Raw genomic sequence first — 13,585 nt, 5'->3', positions numbered from 1 at the left:
CTGTGTGTGTGTGTGTGTGTGTGTGTGTGTGTGTTGTGGTGGGATAATAGCAGTAAGTGAGTCATGATTTTGACATTTCCATGTGGTGCGGTGTATTCCACTAACCACTCTGAGATCCATGCCAAGATTTTATGATCTACAGTCATTTACGATTTTATGATCTACAGTCATTTACTAACAGCTATTAAAAAACAACCAGATCCTTTATAGTCAGCACCAAGCCCAACACCCCCCAAGCCCAACACCCCAACCCCAACACCCCCCAAGCCCAACACCCCAAATCCCAACACCCCAAATCCCAACACCCCCAATCCCAACACACCCCAAATCCCAACACCCCCAAATCCCAACACCCCCAAGCCCAACACCCCCAACCCCAACACCCCCAAGCCCAACACCCCCAACCCCAACACCCCCAACCCCAACACCCCCAAGCCCAACACCCCCAAGCCCAACACCCCCAAGCCCAACACACCCGCAACACACCCAAAGCCCAACACCCCCAAATCCCAACACCCCCAATCCCAACACCCCCAAGCCCAACACCCCCAAGCCCAACACACCCCAAGCCCAACACACCCCAACACCCACCAAGCCCAACACACCCCAAGCCCAACACACCCCAAGCCCAACACCCCAACCCCCCAACACACCCCAAGCCCAACACACCCCAAGCCCAACACACCCCAAGCCCAACACCACACCCCAAGCCCAACACACCCCAAGCCCAACACACAGTCCTACGCTCTCCTTCCTCCCTGTGTGTGTGTCCTACATGAAGCAGATGCAGAATAGGATGTGTGTGCGAGTGTGTCTCTTACCTGCAGCAGATGACGGCCTTGCAGGACAGGGCGAGGTCTAGGAAGGCTTGGCGGAGCTCGAAGGACAGGGCGTATTTCAGGGTCTGTCCATCGATGATCAGAGCCAACTCATTCTCCTTCCTCAGAGAGTCACCCAGAGACGTACAGTGGGCTGTCAGGGTGGCACGTGTTGCCTGGGGAGGGCAAGAGAAAGAGGGGGGTTCAACACACACACACACACACACACACACGGTATATATTCTTCATCTACAGGTTTTAAGCAGAAATGGAGATGCAAAAGTATACAATCGAAAATCAACACACACACACACACGTACATTAACAGGCCGGAGGGACTGAGAAAGAGTGAAGAAAGAGGGAGAGTGAAAGCAGGAGGCAAAGAGGAGAGAGTGAGACAGAGGGACAAAGAGGAGAGAGTGAGACGGTAGAGGGACAAAGAGGAGAGAGTGAGACAGTAGAGGGACAAAGAGGAGAGAGTGAGACAGTAGAGGGACAAAGAGGAGAGAGTGAGACAGTAGAGGGACAAAGAGGAGAGAGTGAGACAGAGGACAAAGAAGTGAGACAGTAGAGGGACAAAGAGGAGAGAGTGAGACAGTAGAGGGACAAAGAGGAGAGAGTGAGACAGTAGAGGGACAAAGAGGAGAGAGTGAGACAGTAGAGGGACAAAGAGGAGAGAGTGAGACAGTAGAGGGACAAAGAGGAGAGAGTGAGACAGCAGAGGGACAAAGAGGAGAGAGTGAGACAGTAGAGGGACAAAGAGGAGAGAGTGAGACAGTAGAGGGACAAAGAGGAGAGAGTGAGACAGTAGAGGGACAAAGAGGAGAGAGTGAGACAGAGGGACAAAGAGGAGAGAGTGAGACAGAGGGACAAAACGTAGAGGGACAAAGAGGAGAGAGTGAGACAGTAGAGGGACAAAGAGGAGAGAGTGAGACAGTAGAGGGACAAAGAGGAGAGAGTGAGACAGTAGAGGGACAAAGAGCAGAGAGTGAGACAGTAGAGGGAGAAATATAGCCCAATATTGTGAAAGGGAAGGACTGAGTGAGGCAGGGAGAAGGAGATATCCATATCTTAATAATAGAGGTTGCTGCTCGGGGCAATATAAACCTCTATACATCAGTAGCAGCACAATCTGAAGTCTGAAGCACACAGTTAAATACATTCGCTGATACCCAGGCACAAATCTCACACACACACACATACTTTATGCGTGCAGTCCTGGTTGTGTTTGTTGGACCTGTTTATGGGGCTGTAGTTTGGGGCAGTTTTGAAGGAGTTGTTGATAATAAAGGAACAGACTAATAGAGAAAACAAACATCCCATCGCCTCTAATGAGAACCATGTGGCCAGGCAGACACACAACACCACCACACAGCCCACACACACTTATAGGAGAACAAACACACACACACACACACACACACACACACACACTTACAGGAGAACGAACACACACACACAACACCACCACACAGCCCACACACACTTATAGGAGAACAAACACACACACAACACCACCACACACACTTACAGGAGAACGAACACACACACACAACACCACCACACAGCCCACACACACTTATAGGAGAACAAACACACACACAACACCACCACACACACTTACAGGAGAACGAACACACACACAACACCCACACAGCCCACACACACTTATAGGAGAACAAACACACACACAAACCACACTTACAGGAGAACAAACACACACACACACACACCACCACACACACTTACAGGAGAACGAACACACACACAACACCACCACACACACTTACAGGAACGAACACACACACACAACACCACCACACAGCCCACACACACTTACAGGAGAACGAACACACACACACAACACCACCACACACACTTACAGGAGAACGAACACACACACACAACACCACCACACAGCCCACACACACTTATAGGAGAACAAACACACACACAACACCACCACACACACTTACAGGAGAACGAACACACACACAACACCACCACACAGCCCACACACACTTATAGGAGAACAAACACACACACAACACCACCACACACACTTACAGGAGAACGAACACACACACACAACACCACCACACACACTTACAGGAGAACGAACACACACACACAACACCACCACACACACTTACAGGAGAACGAACACACACACAACACCACCACACACACTTACAGGAGAACGAACACACACACAACACCACCACACACACTTACAGGAGAACGAACACACACACAACACCACCACACACACTTACAGGAGAACGAACACACACACAACACCACCACACACACTTACAGGAGAACGAACACACACACAACACCACCACACACACTTACAGGAGAACGACACACACACTTGCAGAAGAATGAACACACACACACTTACAGAAGAATGAACACACACACACACACGAGAATGAACACACAGCCCACACACACTTACAGGAGAACAAACAAACACACACACACACACACATACTTAATCCATACACACACTTGAGTAATACAAGACTTAATCCACACACAAACACAGATTTACAGAACATGTATACACTGTACATTCAAACTGTAAACAGACACACACTTTCACAATGTTCAGTATATAACATCAGATAGATGTAGACATTCAAAACCACAGTCCCAGGCACAAACACAGACATTGATCGTCCTTTATGGATTCAATGAACCCACAGAGAAGACAGGATTATTTCCAGTCAGATGACCCCAGCTCATCCCTGTGATCTGAACTGATATGACTCCTCTGTCAACTGACCAGAGTGTGGGAGAAACTACACACACACACACACCCTTTCTTTCGCCCAGACCAACATTCTTTTTGCCCCCTGCTTACCTCCAAAATGTATACACTCACTCAAACACACACACACACACACACACACACACACACACACACACACACACACACACACACACACACACACACACACACACACACATCCAAAACATATCCAGCAACGTGCTGTCGCTCCTCTCTTGTTCTCTCAGCCTTGGACTGTGTTTCTCTTCTAGTCCAGAACTCCTGTTTGCATTTACCTTCTCCCAAACAAGGGGAGAGTAAAACAAAGAGAATGAAAGGATATTACCGGTTGTCAGAGTTCTGCAAATCAAAGTCCCTGTGTGTGTGAGACTGTGTGAAAATGTGAGCGTGTGCTTGTGTTTAGGGGCACAGTCAGATAAAGTCCCATCCATCTGCCCCAGCAGAATCTCCTCATTCTGGGAATCACAGACTAAACACAAACATCACATTTTCTCTAAGCAATAAAAATGTAATACATCTACAAATGTACATTTACATTTTAGTAACATAGTAGATGCTCTAATCCAGAGGGACTTGCATTCATAAATTAACCTTCAACAATTTTTAGGTAAGAACCTCAATTAAAAAATGAAGAACCTTGTGCCTGTTGTCAGGATTACTTCATCTAACACCCACACTGTTATTATGAGATAGTTTGGTGTAGAGGGGCCATCACACTGTTATTATGAGATAGTTTGGTGTAGAGGGGCCGTCACACTGTTATTATGAGGTAGTTTGGTGTAGAGGGGCCATCACACTGTTATTATGAGATAGTTTGGTGTAGAGGGGCCATCACACTGTTATTATGAGGTAGTTTGGTGTAGAGGGGCCGTCACACTGTTATTATGAGGTAGTTTGGTGTAGAGGGGCCATCACACTGTTATTATGAGATAGTTTGGTGTAGAGGGGCCATCACACTGTTATTATGAGATAGTTTGGTGTAGAGGGGCCATCACACTGTTATTATGAGGTAGTTTGGTGTAGAGGGGCCATCACACTGTTATTATGAGATAGTTTGGTGTAGAGGGGCCATCACACTGTTATTATGAGGTAGTTTGGTGTAGAGGGGCCATCACACTGTTATTATGAGGTAGTTTGGTGTAGAGGGGCCATCACACTGTTATTATGAGGTAGTTTGGTGTAGAGGGGCCATCACACTGTTATTATGAGATAGTTTGGTGTAGAGGGGCCGTCACACTGTTATTATGAGGTAGTTTGGTGTAGAGGGGCCATCACACTGTTATTATGAGGTAGTTTGGTGTAGAGGGGCCATCACACTGTTATTATGAGGTAGTTTGGTGTAGAGGGGCCATCACACTGTTATTATGAGATAGTTTGGTGTAGAGGGGCCATCACACTGTTATTATGAGATAGTTTGGTGTAGAGGGGCCGTCACACTGTTATTATGAGGTAGTTTGGTGTAGAGGGGCCATCACACTGTTATTATGAGATAGTTTGGTGTAGAGGGGCCATCACACTGTTATTATGAGGTAGTTTGGTGTAGAGGGGCCATCACACTGTTATTATGAGATAGTTTGGTGTAGAGGGGCCATCACACTGTTATTATGAGATAGTTTGGTGTAGAGGGGCCATCACACTGTTATTATGAGATAGTTTGGTGTAGAGGGGCCATCACACTGTTATTATGAGATAGTTTGGTGTAGAGGGGCCATCACACTGTTATTATGAGATAGTTTGGTGTAGAGGGGCCATCACACTGTTATTATGAGATAGTTTGGTGTAGAGGGGCCATCACACTGTTATTATGAGATAGTTTGGTGTAGAGGGGCCATCACACTGTTATTATGAGATAGTTTGGTGTAGAGGGGCCATCACACTGTTATTATGAGGTAGTTTGGTGTAGAGGGGCCGTCACACTGTTATTATGAGGTAGTTTGGTGTAGAGGGGCCATCACACTGTTATTATGAGATAGTTTGGTGTAGAGGGGCCATCACACTGTTATTATGAGATAGTTTGGTGTAGAGGGGCCATCACACTGTTATTATGAGATAGTTTGGTGTAGAGGGGCCATCACACTGTTATTATGAGATAGTTTGGTGTAGAGGGGCCATCACACTGTTATTATGAGATAGTTTGGTGTAGAGGGGCCATCACACTGTTATTATGAGATAGTTTGGTGTAGAGGGGCCATCACACTGTTATTATGAGGTAGTTTGGTGTAGAGGGGCCATCACACTGTTATTATGAGATAGTTTGGTGTAGAGGGGCCATCACACTGTTATTATGAGGTAGTTTGGTGTAGAGGGGCCATCACACTGTTATTATGAGGTAGTTTGGTGTAGAGGGGCCATCACACTGTTATTATGAGGTAGTTTGGTGTAGAGGGGCCATCACACTGTTATTATGAGATAGTTTGGTGTAGAGGGGCCATCACACTGTTATTATGAGATAGTTTGGTGTAGAGGGGCCATCACACTGTTATTATGAGATAGTTTGGTGTAGAGGGGCCATCACACTGTTATTATGAGATAGTTTGGTGTAGAGGGGCCATCACACTGTTATTATGAGATAGTTTGGTGTAGAGGGGCCATCACACTGTTATTATGAGATAGTTTGGTGTAGAGGGGCCATCACACTGTTATTATGAGATAGTTTGGTGTAGAGGGGCCATCACACTGTTATTATGAGGTAGTTTGGTGTAGAGGGGCCATCACACTGTTATTATGAGATAGTTTGGTGTAGAGGGGCCATCACACTGTTATTATGAGGTAGTTTGGTGTAGAGGGGCCATCACACTGTTATTATGAGATAGTTTGGTGTAGAGGGGCCATCACACTGTTATTATGAGATAGTTTGGTGTAGAGGGGCCATCACACTGTTATTATGAGATAGTTTGGTGTAGAGGGGCCATCACACTGTTATTATGAGGTAGTTTGGTGTAGAGGGGCCATCACACTGTTATTATGAGATAGTTTGGTGTAGAGGGGCCATCACACTGTTATTATGAGGTAGTTTGGTGTAGAGGGGCCATCACACTGTTATTATGAGGTAGTTTGGTGTAGAGGGGCCATCACACTGTTATTATGAGATAGTTTGGTGTAGAGGGGCCATCACACTGTTATTATGAGGTAGTTTGGTGTAGAGGGGCCATCACACTGTTATTATGAGATAGTTTGGTGTAGAGGGGCCATCACACTGTTATTATGAGGTAGTTTGGTGTAGAGGGGCCATCACACTGTTATTATGAGATAGTTTGGTGTAGAGGGGCCATCACACTGTTATTATGAGATAGTTTGGTGTAGAGGGGCCATCACACTGTTATTATGAGGTAGTTTGGTGTAGAGGGGCCATCACACTGTTATTATGAGATAGTTTGGTGTAGAGGGGCCATCACACTGTTATTATGAGATAGTTTGGTGTAGAGGGGCCATCACACTGTTATTATGAGATAGTTTGGTGTAGAGGGGCCATCACACTGTTATTATGAGGTAGTTTGGTGTAGAGGGGCCATCACACTGTTATTATGAGGTAGTTTGGTGTAGAGGGGCCATCACACTGTTATTATGAGGTAGTTTGGTGTAGAGGGGCCATCACACTGTTATTATGAGGTAGTTTGGTGTAGAGGGGCCATCACACTGTTATTATGAGATAGTTTGGTGTAGAGGGGCCATCACACTGTTATTATGAGATAGTTTGGTGTAGAGGGGCCATCACACTGTTATTATGAGGTAGTTTGGTGTAGAGGGGCCATCACACTGTTATTATGAGATAGTTTGGTGTAGAGGGGCCATCACACTGTTATTATGAGATAGTTTGGTGTAGAGGGGCCATCACACTGTTATTATGAGATAGTTTGGTGTAGAGGGGCCATCACACTGTTATTATGAGATAGTTTGGTGTAGAGGGGCCATCACACTGTTATTATGAGATAGTTTGGTGTAGAGGGGCCATCACACTGTTATTATGAGATAGTTTGGTGTAGAGGGGCCATCACACTGTTATTATGAGATAGTTTGGTGTAGAGGGGCCATCACACTGTTATTATGAGGTAGTTTGGTGTAGAGGGGCCATCACACTGTTATTATGAGATAGTTTGGTGTAGAGGGGCCATCACACTGTTATTATGAGATAGTTTGGTGTAGAGGGGCCATCACACTGTTATTATGAGATAGTTTGGTGTAGAGGGGCCATCACACTGTTATTATGAGATAGTTTGGTGTAGAGGGGCCATCACACTGTTATTATGAGATAGTTTGGTGTAGAGGGGCCATCACACTGTTATTATGAGATAGTTTGGTGTAGAGGGGCCATCACACTGTTATTATGAGATAGTTTGGTGTAGAGGGGCCATCACACTGTTATTATGAGATAGTTTGGTGTAGAGGGGCCATCACACTGTTATTATGAGGTAGTTTGGTGTAGAGGGGCCATCACACTGTTATTATGAGGTAGTTTGGTGTAGAGGGGCCATCACACTGTTATTATGAGATAGTTTGGTGTAGAGGGGCCATCACACTGTTATTATGAGATAGTTTGGTGTAGAGGGGCCATCACACTGTTATTATGAGGTAGTTTGGTGTAGAGGGGCCATCACACTGTTATTATGAGATAGTTTGGTGTAGAGGGGCCATCACACTGTTATTATGAGATAGTTTGGTGTAGAGGGGCCATCACACTGTTATTATGAGATAGTTTGGTGTAGAGGGGCCATCACACTGTTATTATGAGGTAGTTTGGTGTAGAGGGGCCATCACACTGTTATTATGAGGTAGTTTGGTGTAGAGGGGCCATCACACTGTTATTATGAGGTAGTTTGGTGTAGAGGGGCCATCACACTGTTATTATGAGGTAGTTTGGTGTAGAGGGGCCATCACACTGTTATTATGAGATAGTTTGGTGTAGAGGGGCCGTCACACTGTTATTATGAGATAGTTTGGTGTAGAGGGGCCATCACACTGTTATTATGAGATAGTTTGGTGTAGAGGGGCCATCACACTGTTATTATGAGATAGTTTGGTGTAGAGGGGCCATCACACTGTTATTATGAGATAGTTTGGTGTAGAGGGGCCATCACACTGTTATTATGAGATAGTTTGGTGTAGAGGGGCCATCACACTGTTATTATGAGATAGTTTGGTGTAGAGGGGCCATCACACTGTTATTATGAGGTAGTTTGGTGTAGAGGGGCCATCACACTGTTATTATGAGATAGTTTGGTGTAGAGGGGCCATCACACTGTTATTATGAGATAGTTTGGTGTAGAGGGGCCATCACACTGTTATTATGAGATAGTTTGGTGTAGAGGGGCCATCACACTGTTATTATGAGATAGTTTGGTGTAGAGGGGCCATCACACTGTTATTATGAGATAGTTTGGTGTAGAGGGGCCATCACACTGTTATTATGAGATAGTTTGGTGTAGAGGGGCCATCACACTGTTATTATGAGATAGTTTGGTGTAGAGGGGCCATCACACTGTTATTATGAGATAGTTTGGTGTATAGAGGCCATCACACTGTTATTATGAGATAGTTTGGTGTAGAGGGGCCATCACACTGTTATTATGAGATAGTTTGGTGTAGAGGGGCCATCACACTGTTATTATGAGGTAGTTTGGTGTAGAGGGGCCATCACACTGTTATTATGAGGTAGTTTGGTGTAGAGGGGCCATCACACTGTTATTATGAGATAGTTTGGTGTAGAGGGGCCGTCACACTGTTATTATGAGGTAGTTTGGTGTAGAGGGGCCATCACACTGTTATTATGAGATAGTTTGGTGTAGAGGGGCCATCACACTGTTATTATGAGATAGTTTGGTGTAGAGGGGCCATCACACTGTTATTATGAGATAGTTTGGTGTAGAGGGGCCATCACACTGTTATTATGAGGTAGTTTGGTGTAGAGGGGCCATCACACTGTTATTATGAGATAGTTTGGTGTAGAGGGGCCATCACACTGTTATTATGAGGTAGTTTGGTGTAGAGGGGCCATCACACTGTTATTATGAGATAGTTTGGTGTAGAGGGGCCATCACACTGTTATTATGAGATAGTTTGGTGTAGAGGGGCCATCACACTGTTATTATGAGATAGTTTGGTGTAGAGGGGCCATCACACTGTTATTATGAGATAGTTTGGTGTAGAGGGGCCATCACACTGTTATTATGAGATAGTTTGGTGTAGAGGGGCCATCACACTGTTATTATGAGATAGTTTGGTGTAGAGGGGCCATCACACTGTTATTATGAGATAGTTTGGTGTAGAGGGGCCATCACACTGTTATTATGAGATAGTTTGGTGTAGAGGGGCCATCACACTGTTATTATGAGATAGTTTGGTGTAGAGGGGCCATCACACTGTTATTATGAGATAGTTTGGTGTAGAGGGGCCATCACACTGTTATTATGAGAGTTTGGTGTAGAGGGGCCATCACACTGTTATTATGAGATAGTTTGGTGTAGAGGGGCCATCACACTGTTATTATGAGATAGTTTGGTGTAGAGGGCCATCACACTGTTATTATGAGGTAGTTTGGTGTAGAGGGCCGTCACACTGTTATTATGAGATAGTTTGGTGTAGAGGGGCCATCACACTGTTATTATGAGATAGTTTGGTGTAGAGGGGCCATCACACTGTTATTATGAGATAGTTTGGTGTAGAAGACCATCACACTGTTATTATGAGATAGTTTGGTGTAGAGGGGCCATCACACTGTTATTATGAGGTAGTTTGGTGTAGAGGGGCCATCACACTGTTATTATGAGATAGTTTGGTGTAGAGGGGCCATCACACTGTTATTATGAGGTAGTTTGGTGTAGAGGGGCCATCACACTGTTATTATGAGGTAGTTTGGTGTAGAGGGGCCATCACACTGTTATTATGAGGTAGTTTGGTGTAGAGGGGCCATCACACTGTTATTATGAGGTAGTTTGGTGTAGAGGGGCCATCACACTGTTATTATGAGAGTTTGGTGTAGAGGGGCCATCACACTGTTATTATGAGAGTTTGGTGTAGAGGGGCCATCACACTGTTATTATGAGATAGTTTGGTGTAGAGGGGCCATCACACTGTTATTATGAGGTAGTTTGGTGTAGAGGGGCCATCACACTGTTATTATGAGATAGTTTGGTGTAGAGGGGCCATCACACTGTTATTATGAGATAGTTTGGTGTAGAGGGGCCATCACACTGTTATTATGAGATAGTTTGGTGTAGAGGGGCCATCACACTGTTATTATGAGGTAGTTTGGTGTAGAGGGGCCATCACACTGTTATTATGAGGTAGTTTGGTGTAGAGGGGCCATCACACTGTTATTATGAGATAGTTTGGTGTAGAGGGGCCATCACACTGTTATTATGAGGTAGTTTGGTGTAGAGGGGCCATCACACTGTTATTATGAGATAGTTTGGTGTAGAGGGGCCATCACACTGTTATTATGAGATAGTTTGGTGTAGAGGGGCCATCACACTGTTATTATGAGGTAGTTTGGTGTAGAGGGGCCATCACACTGTTATTATGAGGTAGTTTGGTGTAGAGGGGCCATCACACTGTTATTATGAGACAGTTTGGTGTAGAGGGGCCATCACACTGTTATTATGAGGTAGTTTGGTGTAGAGGGGCCATCACACTGTTATTATGAGGTAGTTTGGTGTAGAGGGGCCATCACACTGTTATTATGAGATAGTTTGGTGTAGAGGGGCCATCACACTGTTATTATGAGGTAGTTTGGTGTAGAGGGGCCATCACACTGTTATTATGAGATAGTTTGGTGTAGAGGGGCCATCACACTGTTATTATGAGGTAGTTTGGTGTAGAGGGGCCATCACACTGTTATTATGAGATAGTTTGGTGTAGAGGGGCCATCACACTGTTATTATGAGATAGTTTGGTGTAGAGGGGCCATCACACTGTTATTATGAGGTAGTTTGGTGTAGAGGGGCCATCACACTGTTATTATGAGATAGTTTGGTGTAGAGGGGCCATCACACTGTTATTATGAGATAGTTTGGTGTAGAGGGGCCATCACACTGTTATTATGAGATAGTTTGGTGTAGAGGGGCCATCACACTGTTATTATGAGATAGTTTGGTGTAGAGGGCCATCACACTGTTATTATGAGATAGTTTGGTGTAGAGGGGCCATCACACTGTTATTATGAGATAGTTTGGTGTAGAGGGGCGTCACACTGTTATTATGAGATAGTTTGGTGTAGAGGGGCCATCACACTGTTATTATGAGGTAGTTTGGTGTAGAGGGGCCATCACACTGTTATTATGAGGTAGTTTGGTGTAGAGGGGCCATCACACTGTTATTATGAGATAGTTTGGTGTAGAGGGGCCATCACACTGTTATTATGAGATAGTTTGGTGTAGAGGGGCCATCACACTGTTATTATGAGATAGTTTGGTGTAGAGGGGCCATCACACTGTTATTATGAGATAGTTTGGTGTAGAGGGGCCATCACACTGTTATTATGAGAGTTTGGTGTAGAGGGGCCATCACACTGTTATTATGAGATAGTTTGGTGTAGAGGGGCCATCACACTGTTATTATGAGATAGTTTGGTGTAGAGGGGCCATCACACTGTTATTATGAGAAGTTTGGTGTAGAGGGGCCATCACACTGTTATTATGAGATAGTTTGGTGTAGAGGGGCCATCACACTGTTATTATGAGATAGTTTGGTGTAGAGGGCCATCACACTGTTATTATGAGGTAGTTTGGTGTAGAGGGCCATCACACTGTTATTATGAGATAGTTTGGTGTAGAGGGGCCATCACACTGTTATTATGAGATAGTTTGGTGTAGAGGGGCCATCACACTGTTATTATGAGATAGTTTGGTGTAGAGGGGCCATCACACTGTTATTATGAGATAGTTTGGTGTAGAGGGGCCATCACACTGTTATTATGAGGTAGTTTGGTGTAGAGGGGCCATCACACTGTTATTATGAGATAGTTTGGTGTAGAGGGCCGTCACACTGTTATTATGAGGTAGTTTGGTGTAGAGGGGCCATCACACTGTTATTATGAGATAGTTTGGTGTAGAGGGGCCATCACACTGTTATTATGAGGTAGTTTGGTGTAGAGGGGCCATCACACTGTTATTATGAGATAGTTTGGTGTAGAGGGGCCATCACACTGTTATTATGAGGTAGTTTGGTGTAGAGGGGCCATCACACTGTTATTATGAGATAGTTTGGTGTAGAGGGGCCATCACACTGTTATTATGAGATAGTTTGGTGTAGAGGGGCCATCACACTGTTATTATGAGATAGTTTGGTGTAGAGGGGCCATCACACTGTTATTATGAGATAGTTTGGTGTAGAGGGGCCATCACACTGTTATTATGAGATAGTTTGGTGTAGAGGGGCCATCACACTGTTATTATGAGATAGTTTGGTGTAGAGGGGCCATCACACTGTTATTATGAGGTAGTTTGGTGTAGAGGGGCCATCACACTGTTATTATGAGATAGTTTGGTGTAGAGGGGCCATCACACTGTTATTATGAGATAGTTTGGTGTAGAGGGGCCATCACACTGTTATTATGAGAGTTTGGTGTAGAGGGGCCATCACACTGTTATTATGAGATAGTTTGGTGTAGAGGGGCCATCACACTGTTATTATGAGGTAGTTTGGTGTAGAGGGCCGTCACACTGTTATTATGAGGTAGTTTGGTGTAGAGGGGCCATCACACTGTTATTATGAGGTAGTTTGGTGTAGAGGGGCCATCACACTGTTATTATGAGATAGTTTGGTGTAGAGGGGCCATCACACTGTTATTATGAGGTAGTTTGGTGTAGAGGGCCATCACACTGTTATTATGAGGTAGTTTGGTGTAGAGGGGCCATCACACTGTTATTATGAGATAGTTTGGTGTAGAGGGGCCGTCACACTGTTATTATGAGATAGTTTGGTGTAGAGGGGCCATCACACTGTTATTATGAGATAGTTTGGTGTAGAGGGG

General features: G+C 44.9%; 1 protein-coding gene across 3 annotated transcripts in view; it reads right to left on the bottom strand.

Annotated features, from left to right (window-relative positions):
* LOC106590443 (phospholipid-transporting ATPase IB) overlaps positions 1 to 13,585 on the bottom strand; it is a 120,415-nt gene that overhangs the window by 46,454 nt on the left and 60,376 nt on the right. For all 3 annotated transcript variants that reach the window (XM_014181490.2, XM_014181492.2, XM_045710739.1), the window contains one exon: positions 822 to 994. In XM_014181490.2, coding sequence (XP_014036965.1) covers positions 822 to 994 — 173 coding nt within the window. The remainder of the gene's footprint in view (positions 1 to 821; positions 995 to 13,585) is intronic.

Source organism: Salmo salar, chromosome ssa29, assembly GCF_905237065.1.
Source record: "Salmo salar chromosome ssa29, Ssal_v3.1, whole genome shotgun sequence".
NCBI lineage: Eukaryota > Metazoa > Chordata > Actinopteri > Salmoniformes > Salmonidae > Salmo > Salmo salar.
This window is presented reverse-complemented; position numbering and strand designations above follow the sequence as displayed.